This window comes from Rhea americana, unplaced genomic scaffold (assembly GCF_003343005.1).
Source record: "Rhea americana isolate MKP2758 unplaced genomic scaffold, rheAme1 scaffold_160, whole genome shotgun sequence".
Lineage (NCBI taxonomy): Eukaryota > Metazoa > Chordata > Aves > Rheiformes > Rheidae > Rhea > Rhea americana.
This window is the reverse complement of record NW_028185706.1, coordinates 2,012,156-2,039,600: the sequence shown is the minus strand read 5'-3', so window position 1 is coordinate 2,039,600 and position 27,445 is coordinate 2,012,156. Positions and strand designations below refer to the sequence as shown.

At 38.7% G+C, this 27,445-nt stretch overlaps 1 protein-coding gene across 3 annotated transcripts; it reads right to left on the bottom strand.

Annotated features, from left to right (window-relative positions):
- Nucleotides 1–3,819: 3,819 nt before the first annotated feature.
- On the bottom strand, nucleotides 3,820–27,103 carry INTS7 (integrator complex subunit 7). 3 transcript variants are annotated; one of them, XM_085300153.1, is made up of 20 exons: nucleotides 26,979–27,103; nucleotides 26,569–26,698; nucleotides 25,512–25,658; nucleotides 24,045–24,182; nucleotides 23,532–23,578; nucleotides 22,919–23,118; nucleotides 21,173–21,295; nucleotides 20,233–20,350; nucleotides 19,056–19,190; nucleotides 18,401–18,498; nucleotides 17,468–17,707; nucleotides 16,611–16,748; nucleotides 15,566–15,772; nucleotides 11,830–12,024; nucleotides 10,747–10,850; nucleotides 10,277–10,345; nucleotides 9,024–9,156; nucleotides 7,646–7,744; nucleotides 6,604–6,789; nucleotides 3,820–5,741 (listed from the first exon to the last, which is right to left on the bottom strand). In XM_085300153.1, exons 1-20 carry the CDS (start codon nucleotides 27,067–27,069, stop codon nucleotides 5,454–5,456), a joined length of 2,886 nt encoding a protein of 961 aa, XP_085156279.1. In that variant the 5' UTR covers nucleotides 27,070–27,103; the 3' UTR covers nucleotides 3,820–5,453. The 3 variants fall into 3 exon arrangements, with proteins under 3 accessions (XP_085156279.1, XP_085156281.1, XP_085156280.1); XM_085300155.1 differs by lacking the exon at nucleotides 15,566–15,772; XM_085300154.1 differs by lacking the exon at nucleotides 21,173–21,295.
- Between the last annotated feature and the right edge of the window lie 342 nt (nucleotides 27,104–27,445).

Here is a 27,445-nt window from a genome sequence, read left to right as displayed (position 1 = left end):
AAAAAAAAAAAAAGAAAAGAAAAAAGAAAAAAAAGATAACTAATCCTTTTGCAGGCCAAAAGGTGTTTTCCATTAGTCATTCCAGGTATTACACTAATCCTGCAGGTCCAATCAAGCAATTCTAGGTTGAAAGCCAACGGGAATTTTGACAGGCTAAAGAATAATACTACATCCTCTTGTCTGTATTTCAAATATACCTGTTCCCAGGAGTTGGATGCAGGATGAGAGATCTAATATATACACCTTAGCTGTCCACAGATTTCTAGAGAAGAGACTATTAACAGTCATGGCAGCCAGGCACGTGAATACAAGTTGAGAATTACATTTTAGTCTTTAATAAAGACAATCTAGTTATAAGACCTATAGGTCAGTATGTCTTACTACTGAAAACAGACAAAGGGAATAAAAAACAGAAAACTACTCCTTCCCTCTCCCTTTCCCCCAAACTATAAGCTAAATATCCCAAACAATACCAGTAAGGAAAAACATGCAGCACCCTGGACAATGCAATTTTGCTATGGGACAGTCTTTGAGGTCTTTGGTCTGTGAACACTCCCTTTTTAACATTCCTCACTGGAGTACTCAGTATACAGTTTCAGAGCTACTGTCCTTTCCATGCTTATTTATGATTATCTTCTGGGCTATATAATATTAACATAATCCAAAAGTAAAATAGATTTTAGGAATGCAATACAATTCACTTAAATCCTACTAATTCCTTCAAAAATATTTAAGTTGGGTTTTATTATTATTTTACTATTTATCAGTAGAGAAAATTAAAAACATTGTTTTTATGTGTACATATAAAAAAATTAAGAGTTGTTTCAAGATATGTTCAACTCCTGTAGTTTCCTCAGTATTTAAGACCAGTATACATTTTTATCCACTGTCAAATCTGAAAATCTTAGCTAAATTAAGGTATTTCAATCCTCAGGTGAAATAAGTGCATATCCAAAGAAAGAGAAAATCTAAGATACCAGCAATATACATGATGACTGTAACTGCATGGAATCACTTATGAAGCACTAAAATGATCTTAGCAGGAGATTACACTCCAAACTCTGGAGAAAGGCAGAATCTGACAGGGGAAAATTCCTTCCTTACCCATTTTGTTGAAAACCCATGTTGCCTCAAGCAAGAGATCAGCCAGGCATCTAGCCATGACACTTTCTGATGTAAGTACAGGTTCTCATGAATGTGCTCTACCCAGCCTTAGGAGATTGTCTCCACTTCTAAGAATACCTAGCTACATTGTGCTTAGGAAGTCAGGTTAAATTTGAAAGCTGAAGCAATGATTACCATTGGCTTAAAGCAAAACTGCAAGTATTATGAATGCCTCAAGTCATCCACATTTGATCATCAGCTCCCCCCTTCCCCAGGTCAAGAATTTATCAAAGAACCTAGATGAAAGTGCATCTTAATAATTAAGACAAAATGATGATGTAGCTGCCATCTGTCTGCATAAGCTTTTCCATCATTTGACTAAATTCTTAGCAATAGGCTCAAGACTGATATCCAGCTGAGTTTTTGTTTTGTTTTAAAAAAATCTGCCACTATGTGAAAAACATATCTGAACTGTTTTCCATTACCAGTGTGTAAGTAGGCATACTGCTCAAGGTACTGCTTTGTTTATTGAGAAATGCTTAAGAGATTTAATTCAGGCCCTCGTCATAGAAGTATTTTCTAGATTCTTAGTTCCACAGCTTCAAGTCTTGGCACTAGAAAGAGAATGCAGGACTCGAGATAGCTGCCCTACTTCTATTGAACAGTCAGCTTTTAATATAAAAAGGATCAGATTAGCATCCATTAGCTACAGCAATGCACAGAAATAATTGAAATTGTTATCTGTAACACCTTTTCTSACTCCTCTCTGGGTACTCTGAGTCTTTGACTTACAAAAAAAAATTGGTTCTTGTTTCCCAAATACATGTTGCCTATGGGGATTAAAAATACAAGAAAACYCCCGAAGAATAACCCCACCACAGAAACCACATAACCTGTAACACTGTACTGACTTAAATGGGCAATTTAGTAGAAGGTTCAGAGTCTTTCCTGATCAACACATAGAATCATAGAGTCAGTAAGGTTGGAAGGGACCTCTGGAGATGATCTAGTCCAACCTCCCTGCTCAAGCAGGGTCGCCTAGAGCATGTTAGACAGGGTTGCATCCAGGCAGGCCTTGAGTATCTCCAGAGGAGGAGACTCCACAACCTCTCTGGGAAACCTGTGCCAGTGCTCCGACACTCTCACAGGGATGAAATTCCCCCTCACAGTCAGGCGGAACTTCCTGTGCTTCAATTTCTGCTCACTGCCTCTTGTCCTGTCACATGAGACAACTGAAAAAAGTTTGTCCCCGTCCCCTTGACACCCTCCCTTCAGGTACTTGYACACRTTGMTAAGATCCCCCCTCAGTCTTCTCTTCCCCAGGCTGAACAGGCCCAGCTCTCGCAGCCGTTCCTCACAGGGCAGGTGCTCCAGCCCTCTGATCATCTTCGTAGCCCTACGCTGGACTCTCTCCAGTAGCTCCATGTCTCTCTTGTAGTGGGGAGCCCAGAACTGGACACAGTACTCAAGATGAGGCCTCACCAGGGCTGAGTAGAGGGGCAGGATCACCTCCCTTGACCTGCYGGATAATCTGCAAATGAGCCAGCATGAGAAATTCTTCAGAATTTGTTAGAAATTCAGGTACTTACACAGGAAGCCTCCTTCCTATACAAGTTAATTGCCAATAAATATAATTTTGTATTGTCCACAAGAGTGGAAAGTTTCCCTGGAATAACAGTTTCACTCAGCTAAGAGGCCTTTAGCAAAAAAACCCCAGCAACCTGTCCACATAGCACAATCTGAATGTTAAGCATCTCTTGAAGCTTGACTTCATAAGTTACATATACTTAAAATCTTCGCTACAGAACACTTTTTTTTTTTAATATTCTGAATGGATGCAGTTGAGCATCTTCCATATTCCTTGATAGACAGGTAAACCTGTAATCTGATGTCCTTGCAGTATGGCTGATCAATAGTCAAATTGCTCWAATGAAGATGACACAGTAACACCCACTGTAGTATTTGACCACTGCTGACAGAAGATGGGAGATGTATATACTTTGCTCACTGCTGTCACTGTAATTCTAATATGACTGAATTAGGCCTAGCATATCGTCTACAGGAAGGCATAATCCTATACATGCTTTCTACAAAACATAACTAGGGCAGGGAAGTAGGGAAGGGAGAAAGGGAGGCAGGCAACAGGGGSATGAGTTGTACCCAGAATTTGGTTTTAACTTTCAGTCATTGTTTGCCTGATCTAAGTTCAAAGAGCTCTATGGCCCTGTCAGATCAGGTGAACAATCTTGTTCTTCGGGGAAGGAAAAGTTTTCTGAACTGATTCTTACAGCAAAACTAGTTCTATCTTACTGCTTTACAGCCAACTAAGTCTTAGGCCAGGGCTTTCCCTGTGTATGTTTTTTTCTACTAGTCTTTTCACAAGTTTAACTATGCACTATGAACTTTTTAACGACTTACAGGAGAAGCMTGCTCTGCAATGTGGGAATTTCATTTCAGTTTTGGAACACTGCCACCACAGGTTTCTGCAAAGTAGTAGTCAATAACAGAGCAAGAAACAAATACTCAGTTATGCAAGATTAAAAAAAAATAAAAAAAAAATTGCTCTTTTWGTCTGGAGCTTTTTACCTTCTTTTTTTGCGTTACAATAAAAGTGGTTTTGTGATTAAGACATTGGTCTGGGATCTTAAATAAATAAATAAATAAAACACACAACCACAAACAATTCTGTTTTCAAATCCGACAGACTGCATGTGCCACATTACATAAATCATCTCTTTCTGTAGCTCTATAAGTACATATACAAACAAATAAATTTATATCTAACTATATAACCATTAAAATGGGGACTCCATAGCCAGATCAAAGGAAAGTGGTAATTTCTCCCTCCTGTACAAAATAAAGATCCAATTTAAGAAGGATGGTGGTGAGTTTTTAAAAATATTTTTGTGAGTCTTTTCACTTACTTCCTGAAGCCCCATCATCTCTTCTGTTTAGGATTAAAATCTGACTAAAACATTATGAAATCTATCATGATCACTTCCAATTATTTTCTGTCACACTGTCAAGCCAAGAAGAAAGTTGACTTCTTAAGCAACCATTAGGGGAAAATACAATGAAATCAATTCTTCAGCTAGCTATRCTAAAGAAATAACTCATTATCATATTCTCTACATATAAAAAAGCAGGTTTCACAAACTCCAGCCAGCTTCTACAGTGAATCCACTTTAAACAGCAGCATATTAGAAACTTGCTGATAAAATCAYAATGAAAAATTCCTCTCCAGTGACAGGGATTAAACCATTTACAAACTGTTAAGCTTGTAAGAAGTGCCATCTTTCCTCCTACATTCAAGTAGTTCTTTCTTTCAAGCAGAGTGATTAGAACTAGGTAAGGGACATGTTATGTGATCTACTGCACAAGAGTCCAGAGCTCAGCCCTTCGTACCTCCAAGCTAGTATGAAAGCAGCACATTTCCAAACTGATTCTGAATCAATTTCTAGTACTGCTACTCATGGTAAAATTCTCTTTCAAGTTATCCTGTAAAAGTACCAATTAGAATTACTAATTTGGTAAAAGAGTACACAAGATTACAAAGCTTTGGTATTTAATAAGTTCCTTTAAACACAAAGTAAAAACTGAACCACAACATGCAAATTAACTTTCTTCTTAAAAAAGAAGAACATTCTGAAACACAGATAAATGAAGAAGATTCARAAGAGTAATATTTTCTATACCATCCAAGAAAGTTATTGCTCCCACTAGTGAAGTTCTGCTTCTTGTAAGTATGGACATCCCTCCAGCCTGTCTTCTCTCTTTACAACTGCATATGAAGTGTGCTTTCACTTTGTTCCTTTCACATTAATGTAACAAACAGTGCTGAGGAACTGTAAAAATATAGATACAGATACACCAYGCAAATACTAGACCTTGCTATTAAAATATGTCAGAAAAATCTCTGGATATTCCTGCCAGTTCTTTCACATTGAGAGATACGGACCTAGCATCCCACTTGGCTCTGCGTTAACTAGCCAACTTGTTAACAGATGTCCTGTGAGCCTAACATTAAAAACCACATGCTGCAGAAAAAGAAAGTACAAAAAGTACTAGTCACAAAGTTCTTCAGTCTCCCTTGCTAGCTAAGTTTGTGGAGCCTGCTGCAACTAGCTTGTAAACAGAGGTGAACAGATGAGGTTCTAATAGAAAAGTGTAACTTCAAATCTGAAATTAGTTACTTCTGCAACTTTAAAAGTAACAAAGTGGCATCTGAGACTTTCTTAGAAGAACATTAAAAGCATAAGCCTGGGGGGAGGGGGCAGGGAAGAAAGAACAGCATCCCCCCCAAAAAAATGATCCCATCAACTCTTGCAAGATAGAGTCATGTCCAAGAACTAAAACCGTGAGTATGCTGTTCTTTGCTGTTGCTGCTGTGATGGTGGCTGTCCTTGTTGTTGCTGGAGACGAACTTGCTGGGAGTATGGATCCTCAAGAGATTTAACAAAAATAGTTGTTTTAGGCCCCGTCTTCCAAACAATACCATTTGAATCTATTACAGAGGACTCTACTGTAATGTTATGGGTGCCAAGTATCACAAAGTTTAACAAAAATTGAGTGCTGAAGTAGTCATTGTGTGGTTCCACCCTCTGTTCCATTTCATTGGTCATGTTGTCAATAGGAATCTGAGAACACAGAGGGTTAAAATGTCATTTTATATAACTTCTTTTAACGGGTTATCTGCTCTCCAGTCAGAGAAAGATTGTTATCCTCAATTTTCCTAAACCAATGCACTTGAGCCAGTCTTGACCTATTTATCACTGATGATTGTTATGTGTATCTACTAACAGAAGCAAGATAGCCAGTACCAAGTCTTTCACCCCAAGTTTTTTTTTTCATTGAGTAATCTAAGTCTAGACTAACATTAGACACTTCTAGTCATGTTAYGCCTTTAGAAGTAACCGAGTTTTAAAAACAAAAGAAACTCTCACAAAAAAAACCCCAGGCCTTTCACTAGATATCACGTTAGCAGAACCTGAACTTCAGACATGCCATCTTTGATAAAACTTTATTTGAATTTACTATGCATCTCCTCAGGTGCTATTTATTTTGCCTGTCGATGCTGAGTTCCATAAACAAACAGAAAAACTTGACACAATTAAAAAGTTCTGGGGGCTAGGCAGTAGGGAACAACCTACTTCTGCCTTTTTCTTGAGAGTTCCTTTGCTGTATACTAGGTTGAATTTTTCTGATCTCAAGTAGATTCCTACTGACTTGTTCTTATCATAAAAGTCTTTTTTGTTTGGTATAAAAGTTGTTGCTGAAAAGGTGCATCAGCATACAGCTGGCATCAAAATCCCAGATCCCTTCCATGCCCTAAGCCTAGCTCCCACTGGTGCCTGAATGTCRGCTCTCAAGAGTGAGAGGATTACAGAACCATCCATTCATTTCAAGCTGCRAATTCTGCTAATCTATAAAGCCAAATAAAAGAGCAGGAGAATACAGCAAGAAAGCTTCAGACACTGTCTGGCTCTATACTACCCATACCTTATAGTCTTGTCCGGATTTGCTCTGCAGCACTGAAGATACGTTTAAACAGACGGACTGGATTTTACGGAAGAGGCCTGGTTTAGAGCCATGCTGAACCACTCCTTCCACCTTTAAAGCCAATTGCTGATTGTTCTGTACTGCAATAGGCTCTGCAGGATTCCTTGGAGATGGGGATAGAGCAAGCTGTAATACAGAAAACCAGACAAAAATGTAATCCTAGGCCTTCTGAAAAGCAAAGGCAATTCACACATGAAAGGAAACAGTTCTTTCCACAGAGGGGTTTAGTATGGAAACTAGCAGATGGAAACACAGAACTTAAAGCTGAGACTCATCCCTATGACAGTTAATAAGGACATCAACAGTACCAGACATGGTCTTTGCATCTGTTTCATTAGTATACRCTTTTGAAAGGAATGAACAGTCTTCTCTAAAATATGCACGGGTAAGCTCCAAACATATTAAGCTGAACAAAGTAGTAAAATGTATACACATTTAAAATCTTAAGACTCTCACTTCTCCCAGAAAAACAGAGCACTTGAGTTCAAGAAGTCTCCTATTCCACACCCCCCGCCCCTGAAGATCACATATAGCCATTCTCACCCTCCCAACTGACAGTTATTACAATTCTCTTCCAAGATAGTAAATGTCTTTTTTTTTTTTAAAAGGAAAAGGAAAAACAATACAAACTGAAAAAAATGCTTTCCCACAACTAGAACATTATCTAGTTTTGTAAACGCCAAATCAAGAGAATCCAGAGTCGGTCAGTTTTTTACCTTTAAAGCTCTTCAGTCAAACTAAATCCTATTTGCTTGTCCAAGTCACAGAGTTGATAATAACAGTTAATAATAACAGTTCTTAATAACCTTATGTACCTATTATTCTAGCTGGTCCACACAGGCAAACCCAAGTGCTATTTGCAGTTAAGTGCCTTCACTAAAGATGCTGATCTTTGTGCCTTTAGCAAGGCTGTATCAACCTTTGATCATGAAGTAAAGATTCTATGAATGGAAATTTTAAACCACATTCGAGCAGTACTTACCTTAATGCTTGTAGATTGCAGTTTTTGAAAAAAGTATCTTTGAAATGAAAGGGGTACTTTCAGCAAGGCAATGACAGCACTGCATAGACAAGCTGTATGCTGTAATAAATGGAGGAAAACCAAATGAGAAATCTTTTATAGCACAGAGAAGACATTCTTGAAGCACTAAAACTGCAGTAATTTCCACTGAAAGACTGGAAATACATAGTCATGAGGTAAGAGCCACTATAATGAGAGACTACTTTAAGCCTATCTGTTTATTTTCTACCCTTTAAGAAAAAAATATTCTGCTCTACAAAGAACCAGGCAGCTATGGAAAAGCCCAAATCATTCCTGCTTTAGTCTAGTATGTTCTTAAAATTATCAGAGCAGTACCTGCTAACCCACACCATCTTCCTCCTCCTCAAACCACAAAAACACCCCCCCCAAAAAAAAAAAAAAAAAAAATCAAACAAAGAACAACACTCTCCTTCTCAAAAAAAGTGAACAAGACTGGCATCCATCACTGCTTACAACGATTTAAGCCTTTTGTCTATTTTTCCTTCTGTACTATGGCATACCCTCTTTGCTTGGATGAAAAAAAGTCAACACCATTGCAGTCAAGGAGCTGCACTGGTATGGAACCTGCGATGCTAAGTTTACAGGGTTTTACATAAGTCATTTTCTACACAATTTGGAATTGGTAAGGACTGCTGAATTTGAGAACAGGGCAAATAGAATAGTTCATATGTTATGGGTATCATCAATTTCCATCAGAATGGTCTTCAGYTTTACGATGTCCACTAACAGTAAAAGAAGACATCATACTAGCACTGTAAAAGGAGAACATTATCAGCTTACTGTTTGCATTCAGTACACTTTACATTATGTTGTYTGATGACCTGCATAGATAGGAGAAACACTATACACACAGATTACTACACTGTCAACAGCTCAGAAACTGAAGCGAGGCTAGTGCTGGACTCTCCAGCACTGCACGTTCCGGGGTAGAATTCCTTTGTAACAGCAAAAACTAACAGAATACGTTTCACTTCTGTTGAACCTAAGTGTGGCAAGAGATCTGACAGAGACTTGATATTACTTTTAGGTATCTTGACYTTTTTCAGCATCTGCTATATTCTCAGTGTCAGGATTTTTAAACATTACTTTTCACCAGACCAGTAAAGTTACTGATTTTTACGGATTTTGTATGTGTTTTTTTCTSTGTGTGTGTTCTTTTGTTTTGTTAAGTATCAAAGTCTTCTTAGAGACTACTTGTGCTTTTAACAGGTTATGTCAATTAGCCAAAACGTGGTCTTCGGTTTTTTGACCGCAATGGATATATGGAGGTGGTCAGTATCTGGAACCTTCATCTATACATTTAAAAGCTGTTACTTGCCAAGTAAGATACAGGAGCATATTTCCTGTTGAGGGATTCCACTTCCTCCAATACATGGTTAAATACAGACATCATTCTTCTTTCATATTCACTCTCAACATGTGCTGTTCCATTTGAACTATATTCTTGGAAACTAGAAAATAAAATACATTTGTTATATCTAGAATACTCCCCCCAACACAGAGATGTTCACTCTCAAACATGCCCAAGACCATCCTCTATTACAGCTTTAGATCCACTAAGAAATAACTCTTTTTTTAAACCATTTACTCTGTTTCTCTGTTTTTCCACTGTAAGACTTGTTCTTTACATTTAAATCCTTCTTTACATGCTCTATCATGCTCTCTTGCACTTGAAGCAGTTACAGGTCTAATTGAGACCTGCTTAATTGCCCTAGCTTTTATTTATCTGCAGTTTATAATGTTTTAAAAAGTCTCACGACTCATGAGAATACYAGCTAGAGGTAGCTCTAAAATTTAGATTTCCTAGCTCACAATCAGGTGCTTTGAAGAAATGTTACCTCCTAGACACCCAACTTCTTGAAGATCTACAGCTTCATACTTTTTACAGCTGTGGTTAATACACCTTCTATGATGCTTAATTCATAAGGAGTAGAGCASAGTCTCTTGGGATGTCCACTTCTACTCACAATCACAAAAACAGACATTTAAGAAGATGACTAGCTGTATTATCTTCCATTTRATCTCAATCTGGAAGTTTCAAAGACTGACTCAACTCACAGTTGCTTCAAAGTGATTTTTGTTAAGGGGCAAAAGTTATTGTTACCAAAGTGGGTGGATTTACATTAAAAGATTAATTTAATCTAACAGATATATTACCAGAACTCTGAAGGAAACCAATGTGCACGACAGCACAGAACAGTGGATACAACAGTAAACACAGAATAACACAAATTAAAATAGTAATAGATAAATAAAAAATAGCAATAGATAATGAACAGTAATAAATAAAATTTTCTGATCTCTTAAGAGATTAGAAAGCTGCTTTTATCTTTGATGCAAATCAGTATTTAAGACAAGTCCACCATATCTCTCTCAAGAGCACAATGAGTAGAAAGAGTAGAACCTGAAAGACAATCCCTACCCTGCCAGCTACAACACAGGTACTCAAGCTTGCCCAGAGTAACACTGCAAGGGTCCCTTGAGATATTTTCTGAATGCCCAGGCTTGAAGCTCCAACTCTTTGAGAATAAATAAAAAACAAAAGAGCAGAAAGTTAAATATCAAACCTACCTTGCAGATTCTGGATCCAAGATCAGGGCTTCTATTGCATGTGAAATCAACAGGCAGCTTTGCTGTTGTCTGATATTAACATTAAAGACTTAAAAGACTTATACTTGGTACCTAAAACAGGAGATCTGATACTTCATTACTGACCATTTTCCTTAGTTCTCTAGTTTTCATGAAGTAATCCTACAGTCACTATTCCTTTAGTAAGTACAGGACAAGAACTACAAGAATCCCAAACTTTCTGAACAAGTTAGGACTCAAAASTCCCAATAGCATAAAGTAATTTGAAATAATAGCACAGTAATACTTATTTCTAAATATGTTTTAGGCAGTTCGTATCTGATTTTTATGTTATTAATTGCTTCAGTATTACTTTGTGTCAGCCTTCATAGAAAATAGGATGGTTAAGCTTCATTCTGCCTGTGCAAGAAGGAAAAGGGAAGTAGACAAAGTCTGAACTTTTGAAAGGATACAATTCTACATTCCTTAGAGTTGCTGAGTCTGCATCAAAAGATGACTGATACAGATCTCCGTAACGTGTAGCCAAGTTCCGAAATTCCTCCATTGAGAGTTTCATCTACAGAGACGATATTACTAGTCAAGAAACAAAAAAAACCAAACGTGCCACCTACCCCTGCCTAACCATGCTATAACCTACAAAACTGAGGGAATAAGACAATATACCTGGCAGAATATGTACAATTCCTACTTCTTCACACAAACAAAATGCACCAGAGCTACACAGACTTATGCATGCTTTAAATCGCTATTTTTCCTATAACAAAACACAAATACACCCCTTATGGGTTTAACTCACTCCTTCCTCCTCTCCCTGCCTCCCCCCCTCCCCGTGAATGGAACTGCTCTGTCTTTCAAAGACTGCCCACAATCCCTTCTTGAAGGCTACATGCACTTCAGGAGTAGACTGCTGTGGTATTCCGTACTGTCATACAAAGTCAGCTGTCAACACTTACCAAAAGAATATATATATGTATATATGTATGTTGCAGTACAATCTTTAAGTACATCTTCTTCCTTCTAACTAGCGTAATCACAGTATCTGAGGTGTTCCAAAGCAAGATGGAAAAGTTTTGCTTGTTTGAGTGTTCTAAGTGGGTWACTACATGCATACCTTTAGAAACTCTGTGTGCATGAATACGCACAAAAACATGTGCATACACAAAACATCAAAACAAGGTCTGCTACAGATATATATATTCACAGCCACAATAGAAAAACAAGGCCTACTATTTAGCAAAACAATTTACTGCCACTTTTCACTTGCTGTCAGAGATGAATTTTGTTTCTCAGCAGGTATGCCAGAATCAAAACAAAAAAAGTGGAACAACTTTCACTGTGAGAGTGATGGAGCACTGGACCAGGTTGCCCAGAGAGGCTGTGGAGTCTCCTTCTCTGGAGATATTCAAGGCCTGCCTGGAGGCAACCCTGACTAACATGCTCTAGGTGACCCTGCTGAGCAGGGAGGTTGGACTAGATGATCTCCAGAGGTCCCTTCCAACCTTACTGATTCTATGATTCTATGAACAAATACATGCCTGGTTAGAGATGCGCCCACACCTTTGGAGATCATTTCCTGAGGTCATAGCAATTGTTGTGGCAATAGCTGGTGGTGGACTTGTTTTGAGGCTGTTGCAGGTACAAATGAGTTGAGAAAACGCTTGCAGAAGGTCAATCCTGAGTTTCACAAACCCACACTGAAAGCTCAAAGGATTAAGTGGCGTACTGGCAGCCTGAAACACAGTAATAAGAATGTCTGGAGTGGAGGTCAAAAACAAGCATAGTAAAATAATTTTGCAACATCATTGAACTGTCTCAGACAACAGAACTCTTCAATTCTAAAAGTCATTTTTAAAAACAAAAAAAAAAAAACCTCAAGAAACACCTAGCATTTTCTCCATTTAAATTATACTCAATACAAAGGACATAGAAGTTGAAGTAATTACTAAGCTGTATTTCAAGTGCATCAGCCTTAAAACAAATGACACTAGGTACTACAACAAAATGAAGGCACCTATTTCCTCTTTTTCCAAGGCCAACTCATCAGGTTTCAAATGCCAGTAGTCCAGACATTCCTCACCATAAGAGAGAGCATACTGAATCGCTGGACAGACAGAAATACAAGGATTGAAAAGGGGATTCTCTGTATTAGCCGGAAGAGAAAGAATTGGCTGAAGTGAAGTAATCTGCATCAAGCAGAAGGAATAAAAACCTTTGACTTTCCTGGAGCTGTGAAATGGACAGGAACATTACAAAGGCAAKGAACTCTGCATTTGATGATGGCAGAGACACAGTTCAGTGACAACTGAAAAAAATTAAACAACAGAATGCCAAGAGGGAAGATATGCTGCTATTTCACAGGACTGTAATGTCTAAATAACTGTGTTTCCTAAGAGCTTATCTCATTCATATAAGCATCTGTGACAGCTTGAGACACTCAGGAGGGGAAAAACACTAGTTAAGCCAAAATTAATTACTTATTTTTCTTATACTGACACTTCCCTTGAAAAACCTSTCTCCGCCAATCCCAGAAAAGCCAACCCTACCAGGACCTGCTGTTACTCACAGAACTGGTGCATGATATACTTACGCACATAATTCTCATTTCTCATCAGGAAAGGGCACTTCTGGAGATAAGAAGTTATAATCCTTCTCCAAAACCCTACCAAGAGCCATTTTTTTCCTGGTGTGAAAGCAAACAAGTTTATCTCAAAACATCCCATGTCATCTGAGAACTACCCTGCTATTGACTAAAGTGAGGAAACAGCCAACTACAATCATTTTAATTAAACTACTGAGCTAGATTTCAACCTAAGAAATGAGACTATTTCATCACTTGAGCTATTCAGTCCCTCTTACCACTTTGCTTTCCTTTCTCTAAGGGTATATATATAAAAAAAAAACAACGGAAATCGTTCAAAAGTTTATTCTGGAAGGGTCGTTTCAAAAATCCTCTCCGGAAAGGACCTCATTGTACTGCAACTGCTCTACAGAGACTACACGCTTTATAATATAAAGAGTCAGTACTTTATATCAGAAAATCCAGACTCTTTTAGTAGCACAAATTGAGTGGATTCTTGTAAATGCAAGCTTGCCTCATTAATATTGCAATTTACGTTATCTTCTACCCATACAGCCATGGACAATAAATGAGCTGCTATACTTTGTGTGTAAACAACAGAAACTTCTTCAGCTTAATTAAATTCTTCAAGTAACACCACCGTTAACAGCATATTTAGAGTGAGTGCTACTTAATGCTCTGTTCAGGTTCTGTGTCGTCTCTAGATCACCTATAGTGAAAAATAGGCATAAAGCTTCCAATAAGATACAAGTTCTGGGCCAGAAAAATTGTAGGCCCTATCTCAAAACCTTTGGTAACTATACAAAGAAGCATATAGTAAGATGGATGGGAACTGTGGCTGATACACTTTACGACATCCTCCCACTCACACAACCTCTCTTATGTAATGTGACTTTTTTCAAGTGGTGTAACTCACAGGAAAGAATATTTTGCATACAGCAATGCAAGAAGGATGTATACTAGGAAAAAATTGAGTAACTTTCTGACCAGATGAGATACCGTCTGCACATTTCATCACCGCTAAGCTGAGCTGAAAGAACAGCTGCAGCAGATTACCTGGCACAGTATTTCCAGCTTCAGAGTGGATAACTACATAAGCTTTGTCACATGTACAAACGGTCTGCAGTGCAGGCTAGGCTTTGCAGTACTTACAGTGCTGACTCATGCTCTACAGTGAAGCAGAGGCAATGGCAAAGTTGACGGTGAAAGGGAAGAGAGAAGGCAGAAGTCTTGAGCGTTATCATGCACCCCCTAAGATACTTCGCTTCTCTTTGAAATACTGAGTTCTCTAGATGCAAGCAGTTGTCTCCTTTTACAGCAGAGACAAACAAGGTTAGGAATTTGTCCAGAGTGATGCAACAAGTCAGCAACAGTCTACAGTAAAACCCAGTTTTATCTTCTCCGTCCCCCTGAAATCTGTACTTACTTCTCTAGACCACAACAGCCCACAGGGAAGTGCTTTTCTGGATGCAATACCTACGCAATATACAGGATGTGAAGTCAGCGTAACAGATGACGACAGTAATACTTCGACAGGGGGAAAAAAAAAAGAGACTATGGAAAGGCTAATTAAATTACTGAATCACAAAATGACCTATTTAAGCAAATTATTTTTCTGCCTATATTAAATATTAACATCTAATCAGATGGGTTTCCCCTCCCCTAGTCCTTTAGATGTTAAGAGAAATCTTGACATGTTGAATTAAAAGCCTTATTCACTCAGCCAACAAATTGAAGACAAATACTTCAGGAATGATGGAGTTTTCTCTCAAAGGATAAAGGCATGAAGTTCATGGCCTTCCTGCTGATTCAAGGCAGTTTATTAACAAACACTAATACATGAACTGTCTTGACACTGACAATCTTGGCAATGGCAAAAAAGCAAGCAGCTTCACTCACAAGACATACAAAAATCCACATATAAAGTCTGTTTATGGAAACAAAAATAAGAAAGGAAATATTCTGTAAAGCTGGATCATCTCTTGTTAAGAAGCAATTTCATCATGAGAACTGAAGACCCATGTTCATTACTGCCTTGCTCTCCCTTCTCTTCATCCCTCCCCCATAATTTCTAGCTAATTTCACAACTTTAGATAAAGAGAAACTATTTCCTTAAAGAAGGTACCACCTGAATTCTGCTGACTTGAAGAGATTGACTTGTCCTCCCTCCCCCTACTGAACTGGTGTTGCCTTATATTGGTTAGGATTCCTTAAGATCATATTGTCAAATACAAGGCAACAATAATTCAGTAGGGGGAGGGAGCACAATTCAATCCTTCTCCACATCTCAAAAAACTAGCAGCCAGTTTAGACAAATTTCCAAAGTTTTGTTTAGACAAAATCTAGTGACAACACTTAGATGGTCAAGACAAAGAGTGGAAAAAATTAAATATCATAATTAAAAAAAAAATCTGGCAAATACCACCATTCGATTAGTGAAAGGAGGAAGGGAAAATGAAAAAAGGAAAAAAAAAAAACACACCAGAAGAGAGATCTAGCAAGTCATACTTATGTATCTTAGCCACAGGATATTCTTTCTGAAGATGCTATGGATTACAATTAGCTTTCCCTTGTAATTCTTTCAAAAAGTCCAGCAGAAGCCAGACAAACTTCAAAAGGCTGAATGGTTTAAGAACAGAAACTGATCAACTCTGCTATAGTATACAGAATCAAAGTAGAAGATCTGTGCTAACCGTCAGTGATGCTATTCCCTTATGATAGGATTTTAAAGCTTCAGCAATGCAGGAAAGTGCTGAACTATAGTTGTCCTCTTGTAAACCTGTCAGACACTGCTCTGCATGGGAGAACTCCTTCAAACTGTTCAGCCAGAAGTAGAAGTGTTCTGAAGCCACCTGAGTCAGCAGGCTTTGATAAAGTTCCCTGGCCATGTCATGGTTGCCCTGTAATGACATGAAGGTTTGGAAAAGGGGACAAAAAAGAAGGCTGTAGGTTTCTAAGYAACACATACAAGTAAGAGAACAATCCTAGAAATAAGTAAAAGCACAGAGGCTTATGCCATAGACATAGCAGCCTGTTTAAAGTTTATTTACACAACACAGCCCAATAAGGTGAGAAACAAATATAGAAGTTTGCATTTATTTTTGCTCAAAACACAGGACATAGATAAAAGCATCTCCACAGTAACATTAGGTTGGACACTACCCAATGAGGCCAGAGCTTAAAAACAGGAGCTCTGTTGGAGTTACCAACATAACATTATGCTCCGATCTCTCTGCAATGTGTACCTTCCCAGTCTAAAATTACCCCAGTGTCTTGTCCTATAAAACCTACACAATTCCAACACCAGCTGCAACTTTACTGGAGGGGAAAGAACAACAGTATCTTTTACTTCCTTTCTTCACATTGAAGAAGAGAAGTTCATAGCAAGAGGAGCAAGAGGGCTGGTATAACCTCCCAAAGATCAGTCAGTTAAAACAGATCAGGCACATGTTCAAAAAACAACCCCCCCCCCAAAAAAAAAAAAAAAATTACTTTCTTCCTTCTCAAATACTTCAAAAAGACAAATGGCTAGAAAAGTCATCCTAATGGAATGACTGCCCTTGAAAGGCATTTAACTGAATTAGCATTTATCTGAATCAAGGAATTAAGACAGAAAATGATATATTTCTTTCCCCATTGGTTTCCTCCCTCTGAGCTCTGCTTTTTTTCTTACTTCCTTCTGTTCAAAGAAATCACTAGGCTTCCTTTCACCAGACCAAACCAGGTACTTTCACTTACCATTCTGGAAGCCTGCCTGGCTATCCTGTAGGCTGTCCATCCATTAGAGGTATTCTCAAGCTGCTGTTTGATAACAGTTTTGATTTCTGGAGATAAAGCTTTCTGACTGGAAACAAATATCACCGTGGCAAGAGAGACCTAATGAAGAGCAGAGGGGTGAGGAGGAAGATTGTAATGCAAGGAGGAAAAAAAAATATCTGTTTCCTAAACTATCAAAAATGATCTGCTTGATTTTGGTCTTGAAACTTTATTGAAGACTAAATGTGTATTTTAATGGAAAAAAAAGTTCTTAGTCATATCTTTTAAATATTTATGGCAACTCAAGTATTTCCTGTAGATTAAAGTCAGACTTTCATTTAAAGAATCTTTACTGCTGCCCTTAACTGGTATTTTTGAACACTCCAAACTGAACTAACAGCGAACTTATCATTTCTTTCTTAAAATTTAAATTCATTTCCAAATAGACACAAGAGCATTTTTATCTCTTACACTATATTAAAAGTCATGGGAGACTATATATAAATTGAGATATTAACTGCCATTTTGTTTTTCTAGAAGGATTATTTCTGCAGAATACCCCAATAATTTCAATAGTTAGGTTTGTCTAAACAGTGCCATCTGCTGGAAAATCTGATGGAGTATATTACACAGTTCATCTATACGAGCTAAGAGATTTTGATGTTGAACACTAGTATACATAATTAAAAGTTAAAGCAATACTCAAAATAAAGTTGTAGTCTGACACATCAACTTGCACAAAACAAACAGCTTAACTACCWTTCTGAATAAAAGGCATCTACAGTACTTTCCACAGACTTTATTTTTAAGGGTAATTCAACAGAATAAGGAGGTCTTACCAAGAGTTCTTGTTTTTTATCTGTGGCAGCTCGTCCAATGACTTTATAGAGATCCATTAGGTCTCCTAGCATCCCATCTGCTAAGACAGGCAGCTGCATGGCAATAGCTGCTAAGCAGTGGCACATGAGAATCCGAGCAGCATCCTGGGCACTGTGCAACTGGGTCAACAGGGATTCAACCACCGACTGGCTCAGGTGGGGACGACACTTGACCAACTTCACCATACAAGTCAATGTGATCTGTAATTCACATATATCAAGACACAACAAACATAAGGTCTACCTAAAACACTAAAAACAAAAAACCCAGAGACACCTAACTGAAAGTATGATTACAGAAATATGGTATTTTCAGAAGCATGTACTGTACAAAAGATGAGATCTTCTAAGAGCTCAGGCCCCTGTCCCTGAGCTCAAAGCACAAAAACATATCACAAACTCAAGAGACGGCACTCTTCTTTCTCGTATTAACCTTTACATATAAATAACTGGTTAACATTACTTTGACAGCTTATGGAGTAAAATGAAACAGTAACTGTTCATAAAAGCATTGTATCCATGTACATTGTGTCCTCATCTCCAAAAATGAGGTTTCTCCCAAGATTCTCTTAGGCTTCCAAAAATAGTTCCATCTCATTTTCAAGTCCATGTCCTACTACAACTGTTCCTCTAACTGGAAGCTGTCTCTCCTTTCCCCCCCCCGCAACAATCAGCTTATTCTACAACTCCTGAGCAGAGTTGTGTTACAGCTGTGCTCAGTTCCTCTATGACTCTGAACTCCTATTACTTCCAGAGAATAGAATAATCTTGGTTTCTCTCCTGACAGTACACTATGCTTCCATCAAAGAGGAATTGGTGCAGAGTGTTCTTTCTGCTACGTAAGCTGTTACTTTAACTTCAAGCTGTGCTAATGAAAAATAGCATTACTGTCACCTTTAAGGTTGCTTGAGCTCCTGGACTGTCATCTTGACTACAAAGAACAAGAAGGGACTCTAATCCAAAAACTGCATCTTGCTCCAAAGGCAGGAGATCTAATGAAAAGAAACAGATTAAGTAAGTCCTGTCTTACAGTTTCTGATCTTACTCAATGTAATGCTTGCACTGGTGTTGCAGTGATGACAGACATTTCCTAACACTTCTAGCTTACCTTATTTTGTTTAGAATCAATTCTGACATTCTGTGTCTCAGGGAACTACTCTGTCATCATGCCAACTGTGACATTTTTAGATTGTGCATAAAACCCTGGGCTGAGACTTTCAAATGACACATTACTCTTTTCAACAAGTTTTGTGCCAAAAGTTCTCAGAGGCAAGGCACTAGTCTACAGCAAAGGTAAGACAAGCATTTATTTAGCAGGCATTCTACTATGCCCATTAATTTTCTCTAAATTAGAAGATGAGGGGATCTTCACAATCATTCATGAAATCCGAGAGAATATTTTCTAGTTGATTACAGTCCCCATCCCCCCTAACCTATGGGAGGATCATGGTAGCACAGGAAGAGTTTGCATGTAAGATTAGTTAACATGTGCTAAGTGCATAAGCCTGACTGTAGACAACCCCATTCCACTGTTTTTGCTTTCAGTTACCTTTTTCCTGACAAGAGGCTGATATATTGGTCAGAATTCTCACTCCATGAGCTGCAATGCCACGGTTATTATGGTAACAGCATTCTTGTGCTAGTTTTACTAAATCAAATGATCTTGCAGTTGTAGCAGCTGTTCCTAAATAAGGACAAGACGAATGGGAACAGGAAACAGCACAGTCAATTATAGTACAAAATCTTTTCAAGCACAATTCCGCACAAAATCTACATCAACTTGTTTTTTTTAATTTCCTATATCTTCATCCTATCCTCTAACACAGATACATACACACACACACGTCTTCTATATACTTAAATCTCCCTTCTTTCTTGAGCAACCCACAYTATACAAGTTAGACACGAGAAAGCATATGCAGATCTAAAGCCTGATATTTCAAGGGCTTGGAGATCTTAAGATTATATCCAATTAAGAAAAGATAGTGAGCATATTAACAATTAAGATGTGCCAGAATGACTGAAGAGAACGTACTAGTTTTCTTCATTTCTGTAGTCCATATAGATGGGTTTATCATACTCATTAAGGAATCTGGCTTTCAAAAGAAAAACAAAACTGAAACAGTTTTATCACCATCTTAAAAAATGTAAGGAGCAGGACTTCAAAACGTCTACTTTATTTCTCCAGGATACACTCACAAGGCAGAAGGTTCACCTGCCACTGAAACAGGTCATTCCCACAGAAGTGTTACATGGCTTCACTGTGCCAGGGTAACATAGCAGCTCACCCTCATGCCATAAAGCTTCCGCTACATRGCTCCATTTATTCATGCTCAAAAATAATGCACATCCACAGTTTCAAAGCACCTTAAGCAGAAATACAAATTTGAATTCAGGAAGCATTAAAATTTCCCCATTTTATAAACAAAAGTTGAAAACTCAAAGGTAAACAAAACTTTCACGTAGTAAATTACACTCCCTCTCCTCTCCCGCCTCCCCCCCCCAAAAAAAATGGAAATAGAATGTTAGACTATGATTATTCTTCATGATACAAAATATCATTTCAAGTTGACACACAATGAACACAATCCAACTCTCAGCCAGTGTTCCTGAATTCAAAAATACTTTAGAAATATATCATAGTGTTTAAATTCAAGCTAGTATAAGTAGATAGCCAATCTATCAGAAAAAAAGCTAGAGATAGTAATTTCATATAGTTTTCTTACCTGGAGCACTGCTGAAGTACTGTTTAATGGCAATGGTCCCTGATAATGTGGAAAGAACAGACAGCATGCCCAGTTTCAAGCTGTCATAAGGAGTGTGAAGAGCAGATTCACAGAGTGCCTAAAGATCAGAAAAAGGGAGAAGATACGAAGGGAGGAAGCATCATAAGCTGTCTGTATGTAAAGGTTTAGTTGCATTTGCCTGTGAGAAGTTTTGAGAATCAAATTCTTACCACAGAAAACACTATACCGAATAAGTTAAAAGTTGTTACTTGAAGCATCAGTTTTAGTAGACTGAAGACATGGCTTGCCAGAAAAGTGACAGTGGGTCCTGTACATTAGCAAACACCCAGTAAGTTATTTATTGGTTAAAAATAACAGCAAAAAAAAATTGATCAGGTCTCATTGATCAAATGCTGCAAAAGCTTTTAAGACAGCTCTCCAGTCTACTAAAGGCATATCGAGTATTCTGCTCTATCTTCTGTGGTCCCATAGAGTCACAAAGACCCTACTGAATATGAGAAAATAAATTAGAGACAAAGTCCAAACTACTTTTGTCCTTTTCAGTACACCTTTCTGGATGACTTACTTTGCAAATCCCTTACAGACACTCTCAACGTTACAAGAGAACACTAACACATACTCAATATTGTAAAAGGAATGAGAATATTCAGTTCTGATGCTTACTATCTTGGATGAGCCTGTCAGATAGAAAAAAAATATTTTCTTACTGTAAACATGCCTACTACATTAGATTTGAAAAATCTTTTAACTGAGAAAAGGCATATTTTCAGTAATATTTGGCTAGTTAGAGTAACCTAACTTAAGGATATGGAGATGCGTATTATTCCCTCCTTAATCTCCCCAACTCGTTCTTTTAGAAAAGAATTCTACAACTCATCACAAAGTTTTACAATAAAATTTAGCTTAAAAATGTGTAAACCTGAATATTTTCTCTACTCCATGTATGCGGTGTCTTATTGGCCAATAACTTTAAGTCTTGGATTGCAAGTCTCTTCACAGCCTTCCTGGGGTCATTCTTCAAGTATTGCAACAAAAGCTGGACCTATAACAAGATAAATTCATTGCTTAAGAGAAGGAGATGCTACTAGAAGGAAGTCTTTCCAAAAGCACTCGTGAAGAAGTTTTGAGCATACTCAGCCAAAGCTACCATGCTTGATCTGTCAGACTGCTTGCTACATGGCAAAGCCTCTACTCAGGCTGTTATTCCATGGCAAGTGAAAACAGTTGACTGCCATCATTCTGCTCTCCTTGTTCATGTACTCTTCTCTGCTCATGAACCTCATGACCTAACAGACAGTTAAGAAAGCTGAYTCAGCTCTCTTAACTAGCAAAAATACTATAAAGCAACCCCAAGAAGCTGTGTAAACAGTTTATACTACCCTGATCAGGCTACTAGCAAATATTTAGAGCATTCAGGGGATTTGAACTTAGGTGTATGCACAATCTGCGCTCAACATGGATCGAATCATAGAATGGTAAGGTTGGAAGGGACCTCTGGAGATCGTCTAGTCCAACCCTCAGCGTAGTCCATACGGGGATTGAACCTGCGACCTTGGCATTAGTGGCACCACGCTCTAACCAACTGAGCTACAGCAACTCAAACGCATTGTATATGCCTCAGTAGCTGCCAAAAACAACACAAACCATTTATCTTGAATAAAGTAGTACTTAAAAACATCTCCTCTATTGTGTTCATTTCCTGTAGATTTCCAGGGATGGAACAGTGAGCATACGTGAGAGATCAGGAACACATTAGCTTTGGTTTTGTCCTCCATCCCCACTCTGGCTACATCACTTAAAAGCAGCATAGATTGCTCCAGAAATAAAACTTACAGCTCAATGCCTACTGCCATTAAAAAGTACATCAAGTGTTTCAATGCTGTTTTGGTTGGCTTAGGTTCAGTACTATCAAAAGCATCCTTTGAAAACAAGAAATCACTTGTACCAAGAAGTTTCAGACAGATCGATCCTGTTAGTCTAACAGTAACAGACACCAATCTTGTAGAACTATGGAAGGCTGAAGAAAGGCCAATAGATTTTCATGACTACTTTGCAAGGGTAAGTTAGATGAATCACAAGTGTAAGAGTGTCCTGATTTGCTGTATAAATCATGCCCACAAAGTACATTATCAAAACATAAAAGCATTATATTTTTCCATTGTACTTTCTCAGAACTTGATTTATAGTCCTGAATTATAGCAATAGATTCATATTTCTCCGAGTTCTTTAAGAACTATATTTTTAAATGCACTCTACATTGTTGAAATATTCATCTCTCTGCATGCAAGGAAGGTGAAAGGCACTCCCACCACCCAAGGGAGTATACAGCAGTGAGAAGTGAAGCCTGGGTTTTTCAGGCAAGATGAAAAGTCCTCAGGCTACAAAAAAGTAGGGATGTTTCCTTTCCTAAATGCTAGCTGATTTTCAAGAAAGACTGGGTATAAGGTACAAATGAGGATTCAGATGTTTGATGGGATTTTCTGGAAATGAGACGAGAGAGAGCAAAATATGAATGTAGCAGCAGCTTTTAGGGTACTCTTTCTCTATAACACATAGAGGTGACCAGCCTAGCACATCCATCTCAATTTACTTCCAATATCATCTAGGATATATTTTTTTAAACTTGTTTTGTACTTTAAGTTGAAGGAATGCATTTAAGAATTACCTGTTTAGGAATATCAACCAAAGAGGAAGCAGCAAGCAGAGTAAATGTGTGCAGAGTAACAATGACCATCTTGGTAGAAGGGTATGATGTTACAAGCTGCTGAAGCAGCTGCCGGGAGCTGGAGGCCAGGCTAGCATCATGATGCATGTGCTGTAGAATAGGGATCAACTTCAATTTCAAGTCCACAGGTGTGGCTAAGCCTGTAATATGAAAGAAGATGCAGCCAAAGCATTAGCCCTTTGTGCTGGCTTTTGGCAGACACTGAGACATACCATATGCCTATGTTGCTATCACTGTTGACTGCAGATTGTGCAGACTCCTGAATTAGTTTCAAATAACCTTAACACTGCCTAGCAGCATAACCACAGCAGTAACAAGTGCTTTCAGAGGTCCCTGGGAAGGCAGCTCTTTGCTATGCTGCAGGTAATACCCCTATTAACTCATCTGAAGCCACCATATAAGAACCAGACATTGGATTACTTGTTAGCTCATTTAATTTCAAAACTGGAATCATTTGAGGATAACAGTACTCTGGTAGTATTTATATATAAATAATGAAGAATTTTCAAATAAATTAAAACTTTTCCTTTTATCATTCAATATACACATATACCTTGAATCATCTCACTGATCTTGTTACATATTCCTGCAGCAAAATCCCTGTAGAGAAAAGAAAGTATCAACTGAAATGAAAATCAAACATTACTTTCTAATTTTTTTTTTTTTAAACAAAGAATGTTTGCGAAGACTTAAAGTATTTTAGAAATGCAGGATGTGGGCATGATCAAGTGATAGAAGGGGAACTTTTTCAAATGTGATGACATCACAAACCAATATATTTAATTTCCTATTACATAATTTCTGTATAATAATTTTTGATATTCTTAAAGTCTGCCCTTCCACTTGCCCTTCCTGTATTTGTGAACTCTTCAATAGTACTTCAGAAAAAAAAAATCTGTTAATTTGAATTCAGGTTTCCTACAATACCATTGTTGTACTTAAGTAAATGCTTTCCTACAAACGACATCACTAACACTACAGAAGAAAATACTAGGTTTTGTAAATGATGGTGTCARTGGAGTTTCCATTCTCCATAATATGAAAAACTGAAGAATTTACATCTTACTTTGATTGTGCAGAAAAGTTAGCAGCAGCAAATATAGCAGCTTCAACTTCCACATTATCATGGGAATCCAAACTCTGTCGAATACTGTGATGGGCATTCTTCCTTTCTGGAATTATAGATGCCATGCTGCCTAACATCCTACAGAAATAAATCACAGCAGAATCAGGAAGCACAGTGATTACAAAGATATGTAAGATGAAACTAGGAATGTAAAAGACTTTGTTTGTATATAAATAAATGCTCTTTCATGTCTATGCCAGAGATAAGTGAGTAACAATAACAGGCATATAACTAAAATTAACAAATATTGCCATATGGCTTCTGTTAGTGATTTAAAAAAACTAATTGTATGTTAGTACAATAACTGCAGCTTGAATGGGCATAGTGAAAAAAGTTTTATCACCAAGCATTATTATAGAATTAAGAGTGTAATTTGGTGCCGGGAACACTGAGTATTTTTAAGGTGCTTTTAAGTTCAAGCTCTGATATCAGTATGACAGATTTAATGCTAGAATGTACTAATGGCTATTTTCATACACACATGAAGTATACCTTATGAGACTTAAGATCATAAATTGAGTAGTCTCAAGGGATAAAAGAGCATTTAGAGAGTTGTTTCCAACCTTTCTACCCAACTTCCCACTAAGACTGCAGAAGTAGATAACTGGCAAATATCTACAAAGTCAGATATGTTAACCATGGTAAGAAAGCAATGTTTCCAGAGTACTACCATAACCAAGTAAGCAAATATCAAACTTTCATCACTTGTTTCTAAGATAATTTGCTGATCCACAATAAGGTTGTTACTGGTAATGATGTAATCCTTTTTGTGTAACCGCTAAAAAAAGGAATAAATCAAAGTACYTATACTTTTATTAAGAATACCTCGGAAACATCTTTCAAATAGTCAGAATCAAGTATAATCCAATTAAAATCAGAATGGATACAGAACTTTGACTGATGACAATTTTAGCAAGATTTATACATTTATACACAGCTATTTAGCAATAAAATTCCTGCCCAGACACAAAGTTTTGTTTTAACCAACTCTTCTTTTGACATGCTCCTTACTGACACTACTCAAGGAGGACAAAACTGATCAACTAAAGATTTTTATACTGTTGAACCAACAACCACTTTAACCTGTGTTTCGCTTGATGTATCTTGTGAATTGATGAACAATTCAAACATATTTGCAAACTGAGCAGATTCCTGAGGCTTCTGCCAGTCTGTCAACACAGCCTTTCACACTACTCAGCAGGCATAATCTTATTTTGGAACACAGAACGGAAACTATAAGAAAAACTATAGATGCACTACAGTCATATATTTCTGAGACACTAGAACATCAAAGCATAATCTCAAATAATCATGTTAGAAAAAGGAAATGGATGTACAAGCTAATTAAAAAAAAAAAACCACCTCTCCACTGTTAGTGGATTAATCATCTCTGTTATAAATACATACCGGAGTGTAATGGCCCGAGCAACTGGATCATTGCTATGAATTACTGAGAAAATTCTTTTCACAAACTCATCCACATTTAGGATCTTCTCYAAGTGCTTCTCACTCTGCTGGGTAACTTTGAGCACACACAGCCTCAGGAAGTTGTTTCTATTAGAAAACACATGCTTATATTTATCAAATTGTATTATGATAGAAATTCAAAAAAAAAAAACTCAAATTGTACTTTAAGCAAGCAAAATGATTACCAAAGATACTTCAGTTAATTAAGAAGATGTCTCTAGAAATAACTATAGTAGCCTGCTGAAATATACTAAGAAGAGAATATTAACACACTATTTCTGTTTTACAGAACAATTAGGATCAAATTTAGGCCTGTCTTCCAAGGAAATTAACCTGTTGATATCAACGAAAATATGCTCACATGTACACTGTGTTGTATGCTAGAAAAGTGCATCAAGAATCAAGACATGAAGTCTAACCACCTTTGGCAGGTGTGAGTGAATTTCTTTTCCTTCTTCTTGGTTTAACCTTATAAATCTCTGTTAAATGAATTGAAAAGCAAATTTCTAAAATAACAATATATGATTTTTTAAAGTTATTACAAAGTAGTTCTAATTCTGCTATATGCATCATTCAGGCCTCAGGCACTTGGAAAACCTATACACTGGTCTTTGCTATTCACATCATAGCAAAGCAATTTCCAGACTTGAATGTTCATTTATTTATTACTTTTGATTTGAMATATCCTTACAGGGATGTATTTGCATCATTGAACTTAAACAAGTTAGCAAGTGAAGAGATGAATCTTCAGTTCAGGACAAATGGCAGGAAAAAAATAAGTGTCTCTGCTCACAGCTGCTTAAGTCACTAAGGATGGTGCAGATAAGCTTCAAGCAAGTGCACCCAGTCCTCCAGAGATGAGGTATTGGTGTGTTATTGTCAAGGAAGCAGAAAAACACCAAAGCTGCCCAGACTGCAGTGCAGCAAGACCTCAGGATACAATATATTACCACAGGCCAGAGATTTGAAGCATTACAAACCGAMTGATACTACTTACCCAACTCTGAAAACATCAGCTAGCTTTAGGAAAGCAGAATTAATGAGAATAGGGAATGGATATTTCTGGAAGAGCCTGGGAAAACGAACGACAGCTTCGCACTGCTCCCCAAGTTTGCCAGATCTGAGGCCTGTGTGAGACAACAGTAATTACTGCGGAGACCGGCGCTCCTCCACGCCCGCTGGAGGTAAAGCGCTACGGAAGGGAGCTCCCGGGACCCGCCCTCGAGGGAGATCGGAGGGAACCGCCGGCGGCCACGAAGAACGGGCGCCAACGGCGCCAACGGCCGCCGCACGTGCCGGCCGTCACGTGACAGGCAGCCCCGCCCCGCGCGCCCCCCGGCCCCGCCGGGCGGGTCCGCCTCCCGGGAGGCGACACCAGCCCCCCTCACCGCCCCCCCGCGGCCGCACCTTTGTCGAGCTCCATGAGGGCGGAGTTGGCGTCCAGCTCCTGCTCCCCGTAGCCCGCATCGGCCAGGAAGGACTTGGCGCTGGCAGCCATAGCGACCCCCTCCCCCCCTCCGCAGCCTCCCCAGCCGGCCGCCAGCAGCGCGCCGCCCGCCCCAACCCACACCGCCCCTGCCACCGCGCACGCGCAGTCACCCTCCCGCCGCTTCAGCTCGGAGGCGCCTGAGCAATGGCGGCATGTCTTGTGCGCAGGCGCCGCACGGAGAGCGCGGCACCGGGGGCGCGGCACTGCGCGTGCGCGCCCCCAACGGCCGCACCGGCCGTGGCCACGCCGGGCGGCTTCCTCCCCGGGAGCCGCCGAAGGCGGGAGGGGGGCGTGGCCTCGCGGCCCGGCCCCTCCACGCCGCCCAATGAGAGGCGGCGGGGCGGGGCGCCGCGTGCTCCGGCTGCCCAATGAGGGGGCGAGGCGC